The sequence below is a fragment of the Varroa jacobsoni genome, unplaced genomic scaffold (assembly GCF_002532875.2).
Source record: "Varroa jacobsoni isolate VJ856 unplaced genomic scaffold, vjacob_1.0 contig01409, whole genome shotgun sequence".
Classification (NCBI taxonomy): domain Eukaryota; kingdom Metazoa; phylum Arthropoda; class Arachnida; order Mesostigmata; family Varroidae; genus Varroa; species Varroa jacobsoni.
This window is the reverse complement of record NW_019214636.1, coordinates 70,160-85,449: the sequence shown is the minus strand read 5'-3', so window position 1 is coordinate 85,449 and position 15,290 is coordinate 70,160. Positions and strand designations below refer to the sequence as shown.

Below are 15,290 nucleotides of genomic sequence, written 5' to 3'. Positions count from 1 at the left end.
ATATACGAATGTAAAGCAAAAACAGTATGGATAAAAATCATTCTATTTCGAAATAATACCGTCGTGATTTTAATGAATTACATAATATGCACTTCGCGCAACAAAATTCTTTCCAAATAAAAACATCTGGCGCTGCTTAACGGCAACAAAATAATTATTATTAATTACTGTCAAAATACTAATTGATAGCAGTAAACATCGATAATGGCAACAATATCGATGGGTTGAAATAACGACCGTACTAACTAAAACAAGCTGCAGTCAGACAAAGCTCAACGAGATGGTATCCGAGCCCGATTGTTTGTTGTTGATTTTCTGAAATAAAAAATATATATACATTTGTGGCTGTTCATGTGTTTTTTGTTGAGGACGAGAGTGGACATAGTGGTCAAAGGCGTCCTGCTTTTTTCTCCTCGCTAGTGCAGTTCAGCTGAGGGTAGGTATAAAATACCGGGCTAGTTTTTAAATTTGTTTTCTCAGAATAAACCCTTAACGCGGGGCCCTCTAGCTGATATTAATAATATTATTGTGTATAGGAAAGAAACAATGCTTAAGTTTGCAGTTAAATAATGTTTGGTGTACGAGTATAAAAGCTGCACAAGAAAAGCAGTTTGCCTTTGATGAAGCGATCCTTAAACTTCGCTAATGCAGATATCCTCAAGTCGACCTTTAAACGCATACCGCCATCTTGTCCAAATCTGACCCTCTTGGATATTCACTGCGGAAATCAAACAGATTATTTGCGATATCATTTGCTCTGGTAAGCAAGTTAAAGAAATGAAAGCTTTAGAAATAAATAGCAGGTGTCATTGTACAGAGATAAGAGCAACCAAGCAAGAAACACGGTCTGCTTTTGCCACTGTAGAAAATTTGACGACGTTTTTCCTAATACTTCGTACAAAGTTGAATAGTTTGAATTTAAAAAAAAATTGACAAGAGAAAGGTTGTTATTGAAAATACTTCTACTTGCTTAAACGACACAGTCATTATGGTTTGTGTTGTGAAGACTATTGAAGTCATTACGGTGCACTGAATTGTAACGGATGGAATGGAATTTATGTAGTAATCGAACAGGAGTGCATGTTTCGCTTAAAGAATGCGGATAGTACAAGGTTGTCCTATAAAAATTCAGGCTGCGAAATAAGACTGTGGATTAAATCTGTTAGAGATGTAGTCTTTTTAACCTACGCCTATTGACGATATTCGCGTTTGCATATCATTAGAACTGTCCTTAAATAATTAAAATTATCGTCTGGGAGTAGGTATAGGTAATAGAATTATCCCCAGAGGTCATGCAATACCCTTGATAGCGTCGGTAACTCTGAATGATGCGAAGAACTAACTGTACATTTTGTCCAACAGACATTTCAACGTATTTTATTTTGAAAAGATAAATATTTTAAACGAACTTAACCTCTGGGTGTATACAATATTAAGTAAAACTCATAAATGCTAACAGTAAATACGTTTCGTTTGTATGAGAGCTACGCAACGATGGCCGAAATGCGATTCGGTTCTCTGTCTTAGTTTTTGATAGCCTCTAGAATATCTGACATTTTTTGTGCCTCAGATATTGGACTGATATATCTATATAACTAAAACGATATTTGAAATTCAATGTCGGAACGTCGTATCTCGATGGATGAAGTGACAATAGTCAATAAATCAAGATACATTAAACACACGCGCAGCCTGTCAAGGGTTGTTTTGTATCTACATGATGAATAGAGAGCGAAAGAGCGGCAATGGATTGGAAGCAGAAAAATGGTTGTTATAAGTAAAGCCAGACCTCATCAGTCCGGCGCATCTCCGCGTAAGTCATAAACACGACTAAATGGGTCTCGAATTATTAAAGCGACCATATTACCCAGTTGCCATGCGAAAAATAGCTTTTTAGTTTTCGAAAATTATTCGAAGTCTTCATGCGTTCATTGAAAAGGTTCCTGCTGCGTGTGGTAAACGATATTAGGCTAACTGTAAAAATTCAGTAAGCGATTAGAGACCTTACCTCTAGCACCAATCAGCGGAGTTTGTCACCAGTTATATATAGCTATGATAAACTTCGGCCTATCCAATTAACCTGCTTACAATGCTACTTCCCCGTTTTTCAATCAGTACTGACAGGATCTACAGAACTATATTACACGATTACTCCCTACCCTAAAATGCGCTTCCTTTTTAGTGGACACTGTACACTTAATATGTTATGGTTTTTATTTTCCAAATTAACAGTTCTCGAAATAGATTGAAAAGCTCCTTAGGATTAAAAAAGAAAAATAATTTTAACTTATCATAAAAAGATCGAGTAAACTGTAGAGCCACGGAAACTATGATTCTGAGCTATACCTTGTGCAATCTACCTTCAAAACGTCCTAGGGCGTTCAGTAATAAAAATCATTCAACTTAGCACCTCACACTATTATTATCACCTCATTATTCAAGGGATTTGAAATGTTGCTCTGTATATCCTGTTTACCGCAGTTAAAATGCCATTAATCACATGGAGGGACAGTGGTCGATAATAACCGTGGTTTAACAAAAACTTATGGTGAAAAGATTTTAGGAAAAAATGTACTTTATCACCTATGCAGCTCAGTAATTTAGAAATAATTTACGTTACGATCAATTTGTTTGAGACTTGCACACAACAGGCTATATGGCAAACAAGGGATCTGCTCGATCCCTTTTGACTGAACTAATAGGCATATTGAGAACTAATTTGATATCATATAGATGATCGCACATTGTTTCTCACCGCAGAACCTCTATGTAGCGGGTCTTACGGCCGGTATCGCCGTTAGACGGCCGGCTCCCAGCACGAAACCGAGTCTGTCTATGTCCGAGTTCGAACTTAGATCACAACGTGTCTCTAACATCAATGATCACAAAACCTAACTGTTCGTTAACACGCGCCACACTGGATTTAAAAAAATGCGCCCTTTCTCGTTCGTAGCCCTCTCCCAGGGCTGCTGGCTGTGCGCGCCCTCTTGTATCATTAGGGCGAGTCACGCGGCTGTGACATAGAGCAGCGCTTGTTGTAAACCCGATGATAGTAGTAACCAACCCGTCTATCCGTTAAATGAACTGCGGCCAGCTAATAGAAAGCAGGCGTTTCGTGTTTGCCTAGTCGACTGTTGCATATCGACTTTATTGCTGACTCCCTTGCAGAGCAGAACTCTCTACGCAGGTGCCCACTCCAAGTGCCTTGTCGCTGGATATTCATCTGATTGGATATTATCACACTTCTGCTTCGATAGTGCTTAGCTGAATAACGAGTCGTTTTCTAATAGAAGCCAACTATATCGCGGTTAGACAGCGGCGTCGTCTTGGTGCAGCTCGGCGAAGTCACTGTGAGTGAAAAGAAGGTTTCAACGGAGTACTGTTTGTGGAGCAGTAAGTGTGCTACGAAAATTGCAAAGCTATTATCCCAAAGTTTATCTTTGAAGGACATCTTTAAAACAAACGAATTCGACAATGGCCAATGAGGACATCCCCGAGATTGAGCTCATCATCAAGGTACGTACCTGTGTTTATAACTGGGCTAATATGTGGTTGGTCCCAGTGTTTCGGCGGTGGGGCGTACGTTGACAGATTTAAACAATGGGTAAACTGAAATTAGATGAAGCTAAAGAAAACAGAATAAATTTTAGAGTAATGTAAATAAAGCCCCAAAAAGGCCTATAAGAGGACTTCATTGGTTGTCTGGTACTATTACCAGTTCTAGTGTATGCGAACGGATCGCAAGGTAGCCCAAGCATAATATATAACTGCGGAATCAATCTTCCCTTTCGAAGAACTTTTGTAGAAGGAGACCCTTGGGGTTGATTATGAACTTCTTCTGTACATGTAGCCGAAAAGGTTCCCGGTTTTTAGCAAAATTCTCCTTGGACTAAGCGAAAAATATGAATACGGCCTCGTGAAAATATAGGTGCGTGTTTTGCGTGTGAGAGCTCATAAAAAAACTTTTAAGGTTGAAATAATATTTTGACATGATAAGGATCGGTTATCCAGAATATTATAAATGCTACGTAGAAACTGCGCCACATGATAACCAACCAGGTGCACTTTTGACTCATCGTGAAAATTTAAAAGTATGAACGACACTTCAAAGATTCTGGTTCATATTGTCAATTGATGGGATTGGCCTTTTTACTTCATAGAATTTCTGAATGTCGTTTTGCCCTAGAAACTAGATTGGTTCTTACTTGGTGTCGCATTTTGCACGTTACTCGGCCTTTCACTTGTAATGTCACTTTTTATTGATTACTATCAATGGTGGCTGTTAGCGCCCGTAATGGTCGCTAGTAGTAGCACTCATTGAAGGTCTTGGTGTAGACGATTGAATGTTCGTTCTTGCGTTAATTTTGTTTTTCTTCGGTAACATATTAGTGCGTATAAACGTTCGATCATACAGTCAACTGATAATTTCCTTTCATGCTACTTGACAATAAAGCACATCCATGCCTGAAATTAATCGCACGGGTTACTTTTGATTGCCATACAAATCCAAAAGGATCATCGTGTCGTATTTCGGCACTACTTCGAATTGTTTGTGTTAATAACGATGATCGTGACCGTTGACATTCTACCTGCAGCAGCGACCTGCGAGAAGCTATTGCCCGACTACAGCTGGCTACGCAAACAATAATTACACCTTTGCCTTGAAGACGCACAGCTTCTGACCTCTTCTTCCTTTGATCTTGATCGTCTCCCCAGACTGCTCCATCCTTCTACCAGGTGTTTGTTTGTCTCTGTGCCGACACAAGCGTATGCCTATGTGTTTGTCTGAATCCATGTTGCTGCTCCGCTACTCGTTTTACTTGTGCTACTGCTGTTACATTGGACTTCCGTTTGACCAACCGTATGGCATAGTCCGAATACGATGAACAGTGCCATCCACCCACCACAGGCTTGCGAAACTGCGCAAGTCGGGGCTCCATCTCTGTCCTCGATGACGCCGGCATAGTTCTGTAGGCCGAACGCAAAGCCCGCACAGTTCGCCATTTGGTCGGCAGCGATAAATTTCTTTGTTCCTGACAGTTGGCTCTGCAGCCGTTGTGGCGGTCCAGCGTCAGCACTGTTCATCTCCGATTGTGACTCTGTCTGAGCGCACTGATCTTACGTCGTTATTCGCGTTGTCCTGCGGCCACCATTCCCACCTTTTTCATTGTCTTCCATTGTTTTTCTGCTTCTTGAGCGAGTTCTGTCGATTTAACGCGGAAGAATTGTTGAACCAGTTCAGGATGAGGCTAGGGCCGTCTTGGTGGTAGCAAACAAAGAGGCGTACGGCTAAAACAAAGACGCAGACATAGGCTAAGTCTCTGGGGGACTGTGGCTTGTTGAGAGTTATCGCTAGCAGGTGAGTAAGCTATGTCTATCCAGGGCGGGAACCGTTAGAGTCCAAACTTCGTTGATAACACGGCTATAACCCATGCAAGTATCAGCCAACGAACGTTAGAGCAGCATGAGGCGTGTAGTTGTTGTAATAGAGCTTATGTATCTAGAGACATGTTCGAAGCTATTACTGTCAAAAAAGCCTTTTGAGAGCAAGTCATGCATTCTGGATAGTGGGTGTATCTATGAAGGATGAGGTCGTTACTCTAGCCACTTATCTCAGTAAATGGCTGATCAAGCCTGTATCAAAGCTACGTATACCTATTTGTGGAAGTTAGTTTGGATTCGCAGAAACTAGGTAAGAAGATCGAGAGAGCAAAATAAATCAGGTAGAAAAAAATAAGGTCACTCAAAGCACGGATTCAAAACTAACACGTGTACTTGCTTTGTGGGTAGGACGTGTAGTTGCTGGAATACCTTTCGTTCTCAAGCGTGTCGCTACGTACCACTTTTTATACAGTGTCATCCGAACGTGTTCGTCGTTCGGATACGCGACGGTTTGCTACAGCTTCTCTAGACAGAAATTGCCGGTTCTCCTGACAGTCAAAAAGATATGAGGTTCTGCATTTTTCAGACTAAAATGTTACACCACAACAGACGCGAACTTTACTCGACTATGCTATATATTATTATTTTGCTTGTCTGCGTTCTCTGGTAAGGTGAGCTTACGAAAGTCTAGATTTCAGCTCATTGCCCCTTGTTACCGATTACGAAGCTTATGCGGGCTAACTAGATATTTTCTGGTATGTATGTATTCACGCGTAAACATAAAAACCTGCGATTCGCATTGATTGGCCATGCTATTAGTAGTTCGAATCTATAGTTTCTATGGGTCTTAGGATGCGATCCTAAAAGATTATGAATAAAAAAAAAACGCACCATTTTTGTTTTTACTGGATTCGATCGATACGTAGGCCTATTTCATCTCCGACTATTACAAAAAAATCCTCTCTCTACTATTACTTCACCAATCTAACTGCACAGCTCTTTTTTGTAGTCCTCTCCTTAACCTCCCTCCCGTTTTGATGCCATAAGTTCCATGGGCTAAATTGCATTTCGTTTCAATTTAACAACTTTCCAGTGGTCGTCTTGGAGCAAAACAGATTATAAAGATTTTACTAGCTTATATCAGCTGCTGCGGTCGGTGCTGCCGCTACCGCTGCCCCCATTTGCCAAAATTTAAACGAAAATTCCAAAGTGTTGCTACAGTAATTCTTGCCGCGCTCTGCAATCGACCCATTGAAAGGTGGTCGGCTTCTCCTTTCCGAGAGAAAAAGAGAGACAAAGCTGATGGCCACCCGACCTATACAAACTGAGTGTCTACGTTGGGGAGGGGGGAGGGCTGCTGCGAGAACGGACGAATAGACGATGCTAAGCGGCGGGACCGGACGGATTTGTCCTGCCTTTGTGCCACGCACAGATGGCGTCAGATAACTGGTCAGGGACAACCGCCGCCACGAGAGTAGCCGCGCATTTATCCATGGCCTGTTACTATTGTTGCTCGTCCTCTGGCTCTTGTCTGGCTTTAACAAGGCCGTCCACGAGCAGCAGCCCCTCCGTAACTTGATTGGTTAGTGGTTCTTGATATGTTTTGTCCTTTTGTCCTGAGTAGGATATCGTGTTCGCATCAGGCTAGAAGTAGCTATACTTGTTTAGTATAGCGATTTGCAAATGCGTCGGATGTTATATATTGACAGTAGCCAAGTCAGAAGTAATTGCACTCGAACTAATTCTAGTTCATCTAATTGTAGTACGCGCTACATAAGTTAAGGCCGGTGGCAACTGAAGCAGCGACAACCTTGAGGGTTAATTCGGCATTTAGCAAAAATCATAAAAAACAGCTTGGCCTAATCCGTATAAGCTACAGGTGGTAAACCGCGCACGGTCAGTATTACGATTGCAAGGAGCTAACGCGGACCTAGAGGAAGATATCTATAACTTTTAGGTTGAGGTGTGGTTAAAGCATAGAATCGAATGAGCACTATCGATATGAACCAATGCTTGTTACACCATTTATTTCATGTTCCAAATGAGCGTTGCTCAAACAAAGCTTACCGTATATTAATATAACTGATGCTATTTCAACACACACGAAACTATGTAAACATGCTAGAGGTAAAGCTAAGACATACAATGAGACTGTACAAGCTTTATTTTATAATATATATATATAACACCGCTTTGAAGACTGTATATGATGCAATGGCAACGAAATCATCAAACGGCTTTGACTCTGCAAAAGAAAGCAGATAGGCAACAACGCTAGTCTGCGCGTTCCATCGTATCCGCGACCTTTGTGATAGTTGTGTATACGAAACCTGAGTAAACAGTAGCTAATGTGGATGTTATTATCAATTCGTTATGAAAACAGTAACAAACGAATAAATCAAACATCTTTCGTAGAAGTTTGAATGTTGCATGAAGCTATCTCACCCCCCTGAGCCAGAGAGAAGAACACGTCTGCTACGTGTAAGCATTCGTACATTGTTGCATAATCATGCTCATTTATATTTCCTGTCCAAGAATTAAATTTAGGATCATCGTAGTACGTTCAGTCCATAATTTAGCATAATAAAACGTATATTATATTTGCCTGTAGAAAGTTTTATGGGGAACAATTACTGTGGTTTTTACACAGCAGGTCATCAGCATTGGGGGACTGTCTGCAGTTGAATTTAGATTGCAATTCTCGCTTGCATTATCTTCATTGTGAGACCTCGAAAAGTGTTATCGTTCTATAAGGAACCAAATAACAATGAGCTATTTCAGACTAGTCGAACTCACAGCAGCTCTAACGGAATACAATTTACTGATATCTAGTAACGGACGTTGCGAAAGAAGGGCATTATTTCCTCTCACATGTTACAATGCAGTAGATGAGCAAACGAAAGCCATCGACGAAATATAGCCTTTCTCTTCAATATCTTCGTTGCTCGAATAATCCTCGAGACGAACAAACTATTAATTCATGCAACTATATAGTAGCAGTCTGATAAACTTTCCGTGTACTATTCTCTATAATACTTATAAGGGAAATGCCTACCGTACATATCGTAATCGTTAATGATATGCATAAACACGCTCGTATAGACACTATACCTCAAAGTCATCAACAATAGCGGTTATTTATATCAAAGATTGGGCACTAATTGCTCATGAAGATCAGTGTTTGTCTATGAAGACACATGATAGATGCATCACGGCTTCAACATATGTACAGTGAAAATTACTTAAAAGAGCGATAAAGGCTAGTAGCCCAATAGTGGTGAAGATTTCAAAATGCTATGAGTTTTCGGGAACTTTGTGAAAATCTTCAAGTAAGTTCGTTCAAGTGAATTCATATGATAAAAGGAAACTGCATATCAAACGATCTTGCATAGTAACCTAAATATCGGCCAGCCATTAACCAATGTGGCAGGGTGTTTGATTTACCTTGATGGTTGGTCTGTTTGGCCAGCCGTCGTGTCCTGATCTACTCGAGAGTTGCCGTATCTCTGCGCAGCTTCGCTTCAGGGTTAGGGGTCTCTGAGAATTTTTCTTCTTAGTCGCTTTACGGTACCCTAGTATCGTCCGCTCCGGTTCTTGCTGCCTGGGATTAATCAGGCGTAATGAGACTTTTGCCTTTAAAATAAGTGCATATAGTATGGCAAGCCAGCGGTACCTGCCGTTGAGGCCTCTGGAAAGTTAAACTAAGTGAACTCAAAATTTCCAGATCATGCTCGTTTCGCATGGTTTTCTCGGTTTCATACCACTGAGTTTTTCCTACAGAGTCTTTCATAGAAGTGACGTCTATAGGACTGAAACATCTACAGTTAGGAACGAAACAAGTATACCCGATGAGAAATGTTCACACTCACGCTCGATTCATGTGGATATATTACGCCGCAAATTGTCTGTATTTAGTTTCGCGTCAACTTCCCAAAAATCTCTCGGACATCAATTAGAGTGATACCATGATTATAAGACACTATAAGTATTGTAGCTTGTAATACGGCCTTGACATTGTGTAAATCATTGATCACAAGCTGAAACGGACGCGTCAACCATAGATACCCCACTTGTCGTTTCTAGAAAAACCGCAAACAAAACCAATCTATTGTTTGGTGAGGAAATAGATACGCTCTCATGTTGCATGTTGCTGTATTGTACGAAGATTCATTTGTCATAAAAGTAATTTACTGAAACACTAGGTACTGTTCTATCGTCCATCTGTTAGTAGTCTTCTTTATTTTCGATTAGGAATTCTCGTTTCGTAAGCTTCTTCAAAGGAATATTATGGAACGTAATATATATATTATCGTCACATCATAGTCATGGCTACAATTTGTTTCGTTATGGCTGCCACGAATAACGATGGCAGAGCAGACGACAATAACAACACCCTATCTGCTTCTAGCGACCCATCCGCGCCGCGCGTCTGCTGCTGTCACTGGTGAGTCATCTATCTCAATGCGCGGCAGCCTTCCGCCTCTTCCTCGTGTACACGGAGAACGGCCTTTTCGGCGGGCTCGCCGCAGTTATTTTTACCACTCGCCAACAACGGGGTCTTCTGCCTGTTGGTTTTTGTTCACTATTCTCTTTTTATGGTGTGTCATTTTGTGCGCTTTCGATGCTGCCTTCGTGGTTCACTTCAATGTTGTTCCTGCAAGTCCATTTTCTCCCTGTCGCCGTGGCCCAAAATCCCTTTGTCCCTTAGAACTATCTTTGATAAAGCGGGCAAACGCTGGAGAGGCAACTAAACAGACAGTCCCTTGAAGGGGCAAACTAGTGCCAAACAGAAACTGAAGCAGCAATAGACGCAACAACGCTTAGCACACAGGGCGCAGCGCTGCTGAAGGACAGGAGGAAATGGTTGTTGGATAAAGAAATAGAGAAATCAAAGAAAAAGAAAGGTAGTGGGGAGAACGCGAACGTAAGATGCGATATGAGAGCGACCAAGCTGGCCAACAACCAACCAGCAGCGCCGCTGCGCTGGATACTATGATAAAGGCCTCCAGCACAGTCACTGAATCCAAGAAAGACAAGAATCTAACTGAAAGCCAACGAATAAAATCAGTAACTTACATAGACACCTATAAACGCACCGCTCTAATACACACACAAACGAAGACACATAGTTTTTGTTACTACGACAGCGCAACAATAGACGAATCACAACGGCCTGTCGTCTAGAGGGCTCGCACGTCCCGTCCCTTCTGCCAGCGTATGCGTCACTGTCGCTACCGTAGACGTGACAGAAAAGACTGCCATCACTACGAGTGACAGCATCACGACCGTCAGCTACTGCAAAACAACAATAGCAGTGCCACCATAGGAATGAGAGGGAGCGGCAGCAGCAGTAGCGACAAATTCTGCTGCCCTTGAATGTATTCCTGGTGTAGCCGTAGTTACTTTCCGTGTCTTAGCATCGTCGTCGTAAACCAACTATGGGCCCAGCGTGACTGCGCGGCGGGACCTGGCTTTATCTTGAGATGGACGGGAAGGAGGACTGAAAAACACGATGTAACATAGCGGCATCGGTGGGATGTAGCGAATGTGAGCTGATCCTCAACAGTCAGCGGCTCATCGAAACTGACGAAACAGTAGAAGTCAACGCCATGAAAACCTTCGCAGGTGAACATTGCAGATATCTTTCGAAAGATGGCGGTGACAGTGTCTGAAGAAACGGGAGTTGGTTGGTAACTAGCCGGGTCTCGTAGGGTGAATAGGATCGCGCAGCGCAATGACTCGTCAGCTGATATGTTCTGACCAGTATTAGCACTATACTCTGCGGCAGTCACTGACCGAACACGTTTGGGCAAGTTATCGTACTGTTGTACTACGTATCGTATTAACATCGGGTCACGCTGTTATAGTGACTAGTTCACATATGTTTGAATAGGCTCATTTGAACTGACTTACATTTTTGCTACAGAGATAACAGCTGTCGCTATTTACGCTCAATTTGTTACTATTAGCGCGTTAATCACTGCTACAAAACGACAGCCGAAACGAGATAGTGATTAATCGACTCTGCTAGTCAGTCATAACTTGGGCTTTTATGTCAGTCACATGTACAACGACAGAGAAACGGTGAAATATATACATGTAGTCTTAATCAGTTTTACAGAGCCTCTTGTCAAAGAAAGAAGACCCGTCATGGGACGAACCAGGAGAAGCGTGAATTAAAACTTATCATCAGATCATAGATTTAAGAGAAACATTTGAAGAGATCGGAATTTGGATGCCGGTGGAGCTCGACCACTGTAAGAACAAGTGGTACGGCTTGGAAAGGCAGGCAAAATCGAATACAAAATCTGTGTAGATGCTGATCCTCTCGTTGACTCATCTGAGGTTTGCTTACGTAGCTGGTTCAGCCACGCTCAAGGCAAACTATGGGCTCCTATCCTCTTCAATCACTTCAGGAAAAACGTCCTTGGCCTGACGCGTTGCAGATTGCGGCAAATCGAACGCAGCTGCCAAGTGTTTTTCGAACATAGATCTCTTCGGCGAATTTGTTTATGAATGTAAGTGATCGTAGCAGTGGGTTACACTCGTAGCGACGAGAGAGAATTCGTAAACAGGTAATGCTGCACAACGTTTCGAGTACCCTTGCCTTATCAGGGCATTCTTGTCAATCGAATGACCCGACTAGGAACTATGTTCTTGTTTCCGGCTGCACTTTACCTTATTTCATCCCATGAGCGTTTATATGGCCAAATCAAACTGATTCTACTATCTGCGGGCGAGTTGATCGATCTGACAAAAAAACGATTATAGATAGTAGTGTGAGGAAATGTTTCTGAAAAGTACCGAAGGATAAACGAGTCTGTTTGTGTGAGTTGGAATTACCGACTCAAAGACATTATAGGGCGGATCCTAAACAACATCATTCAGATGCCTTGGAACCTTTCTCGTACAACCTAGCCATAAGCGGTTGTTTTCTGTTTGGCTTTTAGTGTCGTTCATGACAGGTATTATGAGTGAATCCTAGTATAAGGCAATGATAGTGATAAAAGATTAAATCTTTCCTTCCTTTGATGACTTTTCAGTACGCTAGCTGTTTCAATGCTGATTTTTCTGTTCTCTTCGGCTGTAGGATATCTGTTCATGCATGAACAGCCTGTGGTAACGTTGATCACGGTTTACGTCGGCATGTAGACTTTGTTTCTCCGATGTCACATTATAATTTGTAGAGGTACTAGGGAAATCTTAATCTTAGTTTTCTGGTCGCCTTTGTGGATGATAGTTACAAACTGATAAAGGTAATAAAGCGTCAGCTGACGCTGCACTAACGAGTATAAAATCAGTACGAAAGTATAAATATAATGGAAATAGATGAATTATCAGATAATATATGTCCGAAATCGAACTATTAATTCTATACTGATTCAAAATCTGAGATATTCTAATGAGTATTAACGAAGGACAAACCAAAGTTTATACATACACACGCCAGCTGTGAGTGCTGCCAACCCGCTGGGTTGGTTGCCTGCCGGTAACTTCTTTGCCGCGTCTCTGGTGACATGCGTACATCGTTTAAGACTGTGAACTCGTTTAAAATGCATATCAGCTGTCATAATCGCCATTTACGCTTTATCAAATTTGTTTTGCTTACGGGCCTTACTTGTGCCGACTTTTGAATGTTGGGCATCGCGCTACGCTGGTCATCGTAGATTTATGGTAGGGACAAGGCATATCGATAAACAAATGAGAGATTAGCAATGTGCTGAGGCTATCGATGTATTATGTGCATCGAAACAGCTCAAAGTGGCATGATTTTGTGACACATGTGTGTAAAAGCCAACGTCAGATTTATTGTTAGTAACTGGGGAAAACCCGTTAAACCAACAGAACCGCTTTGATCTCGAAGGGTTTTCCCGGTCGCTATTCCGTGCATGCGTTATACCTTACAGATGGTTTATATCCTATCATCTTGGTCTGCGAACACATCTGCCTTGTAGAACATAATAACGAAGCAAACGTTTTAATGGCGAATAATGGTATTCTCAGAATTGAGCTAAGAGACTTAATTTTTCCGTACTGGTGGTTCCTGCCTGGTTTCCGTCCTGGTGGTTTTCCATGTGGTTCCTGCAAAATTCGGCTTTTATAGAGAAAAAGAAAATTCTCAATAGCCTAAATTTAAAAAGCTCGAAAAAAAAAATAAAGTAATTTTTGATACATCTAAGTTTTATATAAAGAAATCCACGAATTTTTTAAAGAGGAAAATATCAACTGGCAATCAAGTTATTCAGATAAACTCTAACGATTAGTACTTTTGAAACTTCTTACACCTTTTTCCACTTTGTGAACTTCTTAGCTGTCTTGCTTTTTTGCGGTTTTCAACCAGCCAAAATTTAGATTCGTTAAATTTTTTTGTATGGAGCATATTTGAGTGACCCTTAACGAGTTCATGTCCACCAAAATCGACCAACACGCAATTACTATTAAAAAGCTATTTGCTGGTAAAAAAAAAAGAGATATTTTGAAATGGAATAGTTATCGCCTTCGATCTCTAATTAAAACTGTAATCGCCATAAAAACTATATTAAATAACCATGGCTGTCAAGAAGAAAACTAATATCAGGTGCAAAAAAATATCTGTTTTTGTTTAGATACAGTCTAAGAAGTAGGGTATTTACTATTACCATAAGAAAAACCCGTTTGGGCGTACCACTTCCTATATTTATATATGTGTAAGCGAGAAAAGCGAAATTCTGGCAAGTTACTCCTCTATCCTATTTCCCAGGATAACTATAGACAGCGCAAGGATAAAACGTCAAAATGAGCGATGGATTTAGCCAGTTCAAACGACAACATGCAATGGCCCACTGTGAGTTTTCTAGATCTTCACCAAGCCAACGCGTGATTTGACCAGATACGGCCAGGCTTTTAATTGCTAGGCTACTGCCTACCAACCGAAACGTGTTCTGCTGAAATTTCTGTGCGCTTACTTGCAGACCGTATCGAAAGCTAATAATACTATCTGTCATCACGAATTATTTATACTCCCATAATAATCCAGTAACGCGAGAATAACTAAAGTGAATATATATGTATTTTTTACACGTATGCGTAGGTCGTCTGTATAGGTAAATAGGTTGATTTGCCATGTCGACAGATGACTATCTGTCGATTGACGAATTTGTTTGAGGGTATTGATTGAAAATGAACTTCAGCTGAAGAAAAATTAAAACCTGTCCCATGATAACAATAAGGTGCGTATTCGAGAAGTTACGCGACGCTTGGGTGGACTATAGCAGACTCCCTACTCTAGAGTAATCTGAAAGCTTCTTTTAGCCTGAAAGTATATGAAAATCGATTCTGAAAGTACGTTCGTTTAGCGAGCATTAATGCGATAATATATGTCAATAAGATACTTGTGTCGAAGTTTCATTCCACAATCAGCTCTTAGTATTAGTAGCGCTCTTCGTTGATTTAGTTACGTATTTATACATGTAGAAATGTTGTGCAACTCTGATCGATGACAGATGTGATCTTAGATTAATGGCATCTTTTTTAGATTGGCTCTTAAGCAGCGAAGGAAAAGAGCTAGCACAATGACCAGTTACAAGCGACTATATGATTAAATAGAAAAAGCTTGCTGGCTCTGTGACGATTGTCGTTGAAACAGGTAACAACAGCTTTTAGCTTAGATTGGCAACGAAGCTAAGGTGTCTAAAATGAATGATGAACTTCAGGATTCAGGTCGAAAGTGTGTCACACTGTGAGTGGGAAACGTCGAAATTATTGCCATCTTCTTTTCAAGCTATATGGGTCCACTGTCAGTTATCTCGTTATAATAACTGCCGCATGGTTTAGATTTGCAATTGCCCCTGAATATAACTACTTACCGAGTGTCATCGTCGGCGACTATAGCCGACGCTCATAAAGGCCACAGAACGCCTACGGCAGCT

General features: G+C 41.1%; 1 protein-coding gene and 1 long non-coding RNA gene across 5 annotated transcripts in view; one reads left to right on the top strand and one right to left on the bottom strand.

The window, feature by feature from the left end:
* Nucleotides 1–132: 132 nt before the first annotated feature.
* Nucleotides 133–13,921, bottom strand: LOC111272026 (uncharacterized). 4 transcript variants are annotated; one of them, XR_015315577.1, is made up of 6 exons: nt 10,459–13,921; nt 8,827–8,983; nt 4,206–5,930; nt 3,525–3,625; nt 616–718; nt 133–315 (listed from the first exon to the last, which is right to left on the bottom strand). It is a non-coding gene; the product is annotated as an uncharacterized LOC111272026 (long non-coding RNA). The 4 variants fall into 4 exon arrangements; XR_015315576.1 differs by lacking the exon at nt 10,459–13,921 and adding an exon at nt 9,252–10,450; XR_002687274.2 differs by lacking the exons at nt 3,525–3,625; nt 4,206–5,930; nt 8,827–8,983; nt 10,459–13,921 and adding an exon at nt 2,744–2,893.
* Clic (chloride intracellular channel protein 5) overlaps nt 3,061–15,290 on the top strand; it is a 54,685-nt gene continuing 42,455 nt past the window's right edge. Inside the window, exon 1 of the mRNA XM_022853169.2 lies at nt 3,061–3,516. Coding sequence (XP_022708904.1) covers nt 3,475–3,516 — 42 coding nt within the window. The 5' untranslated portion in view covers nt 3,061–3,474. The remainder of the gene's footprint in view (nt 3,517–15,290) is intronic.